This window comes from Mandrillus leucophaeus, unplaced genomic scaffold, assembly GCF_000951045.1.
Source record: "Mandrillus leucophaeus isolate KB7577 unplaced genomic scaffold, Mleu.le_1.0 Scaffold168, whole genome shotgun sequence".
Taxonomy (NCBI): Eukaryota; Metazoa; Chordata; class Mammalia; order Primates; family Cercopithecidae; genus Mandrillus; species Mandrillus leucophaeus.
The window spans coordinates 556,896-560,427 of record NW_012101676.1 but is presented as its reverse complement, the minus strand read 5'-3'; the positions used below and the strand labels follow the sequence as shown (position 1 = coordinate 560,427).

The window sequence follows — 3,532 nt, the reverse complement described above, 5'->3', positions numbered from 1 at the left end:
GTGTTAGCCAGGATGGTCTCGATCTCCTGACCTCGTGATCCGCCCGTCTCGGCCTCCCAAAGTGCTGGGATTACAGGCTTGAGCCACCGCCCCCGGCCAGAATCTTGAAAGTGAGGATACAATGTTTGGGTTTTTCTTTTCCAGTGTTTACTTTGTAGAATTATAAACTGCTGACCTAGAAACTTTCATCAGTTTTCTTTGAAGTCATCAAAAACCCTTTAAAAGAATAATTTGCTTGGCAACTTTGTTGTGCAAATAATACAAATAAAAGGATAACAATTTACTCATATTCTAACCAAAGTATCTGAAATTGAGTGTTTTAAAATCTTCTGTCCTTCAAAAAAATTGAGTCAGTTTGCCTACTGGTACTTCATTTGAGGTCAAACACTGAACAGCCCACATCTCAGAATCTGTCAGACATTTGCAACAGCTATAGTTGACAACCATTATAAACGCTAACACAGTTACTTTTGCTTGTACACAGCTGCTTTCTAGGAGCAGGAGGCACCAAGAGTCAAACATCCTCTAATCAGTAAATGTGTTTTAAGAGGAAGGAAGGAAGGAAGACCCAGTGCCTTTCTCTACCTTGTTTTTTCTTTCTGATATTCTGTAGCAATTTCTAGGTTGAATACTCATTCACCTTTCATGTAAAGTGTCTGAGCGTCCCACACATCTTATTTGGTTAGGATTGTCTCAGACCTGCCAGGCAGTTAAAAACATACTTTCATTTCTCATGATTTAAAAATGTAATTATATTTGGATCTACTTTAGATCACTTCTGGTAATACTTCCAGAATTATTTTCTGTTACTGGTTTTGAAAAATTCTGTGCGATTTTTCCTTCTTGGCCTTCTGAAACTCCAATTACATTTCTGTTAGACCTTTTCATTATGCTCCCATAAGTCTCTTGTGTTCTTTTCTAGGAACTTTTTTTAGCCATCTATTTTGCCATGCTTCATTTAGTCTGAACATTTTCTGGGACCTTGGCCTTGAAGTCCTGGTTGCTTTGCTAGCTCGCTCTACAGTGCCTTCAAAAATATTTTTAGTATTTTCTATAATCTTTCTAGTTGTTCTCTGTCAAAGAATGGTCTTCTGTAGGCTGGTCAGTCATGGCCAGAAGCAGAAACCTCAGAATTATTTTGTAAAGATCAAATTTGATCACGTCTCTTAGGCAAAACCTTTCAGGGCCTCATTGCCCACCCCGTTATGCAGGATAAACACTCAACTGCATCACAAGACTCCCAAGGCTCATTATTATTATTATTATTATCATCATATTTTTATTTTTTAGACAGAGTCTCACGCCTATGCCCAGTCTAGTCTCAAAATCCTGACCTCAAGCAGTTCTTCTGCCGCAGTCTCCCAAAGTGCTGAGATTATAGGATGAGCCACCATGCCCAAGCCTTCCAAGGCTCATTACTTACTACTGACCTTTCTTCCAGTTACCAGGCCTCTCTTCAGCTCTGTTGTCTTAATTATATTTTTAATTTCAGAATTTCCATTTTTTTCTTTTTTATAAATTCTAGTTCTCAAATGAAATTCTCTTCTTGTAACCTGTTTTCTTGAACATGTTAATCCACGCCTTTTGTGCCCTTCCCTGGTCATACCCTTCAGGAACACTGATCTTTTCCCCAACCCTAAGCTTGAGTACTGTTGTATTACAATGGTAGTAACCTTCAGATATTCCATTTCTAGGCTGTAGAGATCTTAAAAATGTTGGAAAAAAAGGACAGTAGAGTGAAAAGTGCAGCTGCGACCAATCTCTCAGCCCTGTATTATATGGTAAGTTTTTTTTACTACTAAGAGTTAAATATATTAGTATATGATTAACTCTTTTTTGTATTGCTAATTTTGTATTGCTAAATTTCTGCCTGAGGATCATGCCTAAGGAGAAATCCCAAAGAATACTGGTGGAGAATGGTAAGTGGACTGAGGTGTATAGAGGATCTGATCATGACAAGTGCCAGGCCAGGGGCTGAGTTGGCAGACATGAGTGAGAAGACCATCTCTGAAGGAGAAGGGAGGGAGAAAAATTGTAGTGATAAGTATCACATCATAGATTATGGAACGTACAGCTGGAAGAGCTAGAGATGTGTTTCAACTCTTTTGTGTTATTAGTAAAGAAAGTGACATCTTAGGTTAAAAGACTGATGTAAGGTTACAGAGTATCATCTCTAACAAGCTTTCATTGAGCATCTACTGGATGCCAATCATGGGAATACCGAAAGTCTAAAAGCTCCCTGAAGGGGAGCGTTTTTGTCTTTGGAACAAAGGAGGTAGACAAGGAAGGAAGGTTTAAAGTAGAGAACAATAAACTAACATAGATAATAAGTGCTTCAGAAATTCAGAGGAGGCAAAGAACATTCTAATTTAGGGCTTTCAGGAAAGATTTCATAGAGAGTTGGATCTTGCAGGTCAGAATATAGAAAGGGGCATTTGTAGGGAGACGGGGACTAAACAAAAGTACAGAGGCAAGAAAGTGCTGGGAGGGAAGTGTGTATAAGAGTCATTTCTTTTCACCAGAAAATACAGAATTTCTCGTAGGCTTTTTCTGAATATTGAAAATTGATTATAGGTAGGTGTGGTGCCTCAAGCCTACAATCCCAGCACTTTGGGAGGCTGAGGCATGTGGATCATTTGAGCTTAGGAGTTTGAGACCAGCCTGGGCAACACAATGCCTGTCTCTACAAAAAGTTCAAAAAATCAGCTGGGCATGGTGGTGCGTGCCTGTAGTCCCAGCTACTCGGAAGGCTGAGGTGGGAGGATCCCCCCGAGCTGGGGAGGTCAGGGCTGTTGTGAGCCATGATTGTGCCATTGTACTCCTGTTTGGTGACAGATACCTTGTCTCAAAAAAAAAAAAAAAATTGTAGATTTTCATTTGTCACTTTGAGAACCTCTACGATTTTAAGGACTGGAGGTTAGAAACAACTAAACTGTGTAATTTTTCAGTATCCTTTTCAATTCTGTCATTCTATGATTCTTAGAGGAAATGATCTGAGATTTAATTTTGTCCTGCGTGTAGAAGAAGCCTATAAGAGCTTTCCTTAGGAATAACTGTTGATGCTGAGGTGGCAGGGCCAGGAAGGGCCCAGATGAAGGCATGATAGCAACCCAGACCTCACCATATACCTGGGCGGTAAACTATTAGAAGGCTACCACAACTCCTTAACTCTGCCTTAGCCACTAGCTCTTGAATTTCCAGCGTCTTGGGTTTTGCTTAAGTTTTGCTCAGAATAATGGCATAGGAATGGGCTTAACAGATTTCCAAGAACTGCCCTTATTGTAAGAATATTCCATTTGATCCAACCCCTTGTTTAAATTTACTTTCATGACCCAACTGAAATATGAAGCCTTCCTGACGCTCCTTGGCAGATATTCTCACCTCCCTTTGTGCTCCTAGAATATTTTGTTTGCACTTACAGCATTGTATTTTAATGGTTTATATGTGATTCTTCTCCATTAGCCCATCAGCTTCAGCTTTGTATTGTGCACAGTGCCTTGCTGATGACAGGTGCTTTTTTATATGTGATTCT

At 39.7% G+C, this 3,532-nt stretch overlaps 1 protein-coding gene across 2 annotated transcripts in view; it reads left to right on the top strand.

Moving 5' to 3' along the window:
* IFT88 (intraflagellar transport 88) overlaps positions 1 to 3,532 on the top strand; it is a 116,787-nt gene that overhangs the window by 52,197 nt on the left and 61,058 nt on the right. For both annotated transcript variants that reach the window (XM_011976522.1, XM_011976523.1), the window contains one exon: positions 1,695 to 1,781. In XM_011976522.1, coding sequence (XP_011831912.1) covers positions 1,695 to 1,781 — 87 coding nt within the window. The remainder of the gene's footprint in view (positions 1 to 1,694; positions 1,782 to 3,532) is intronic.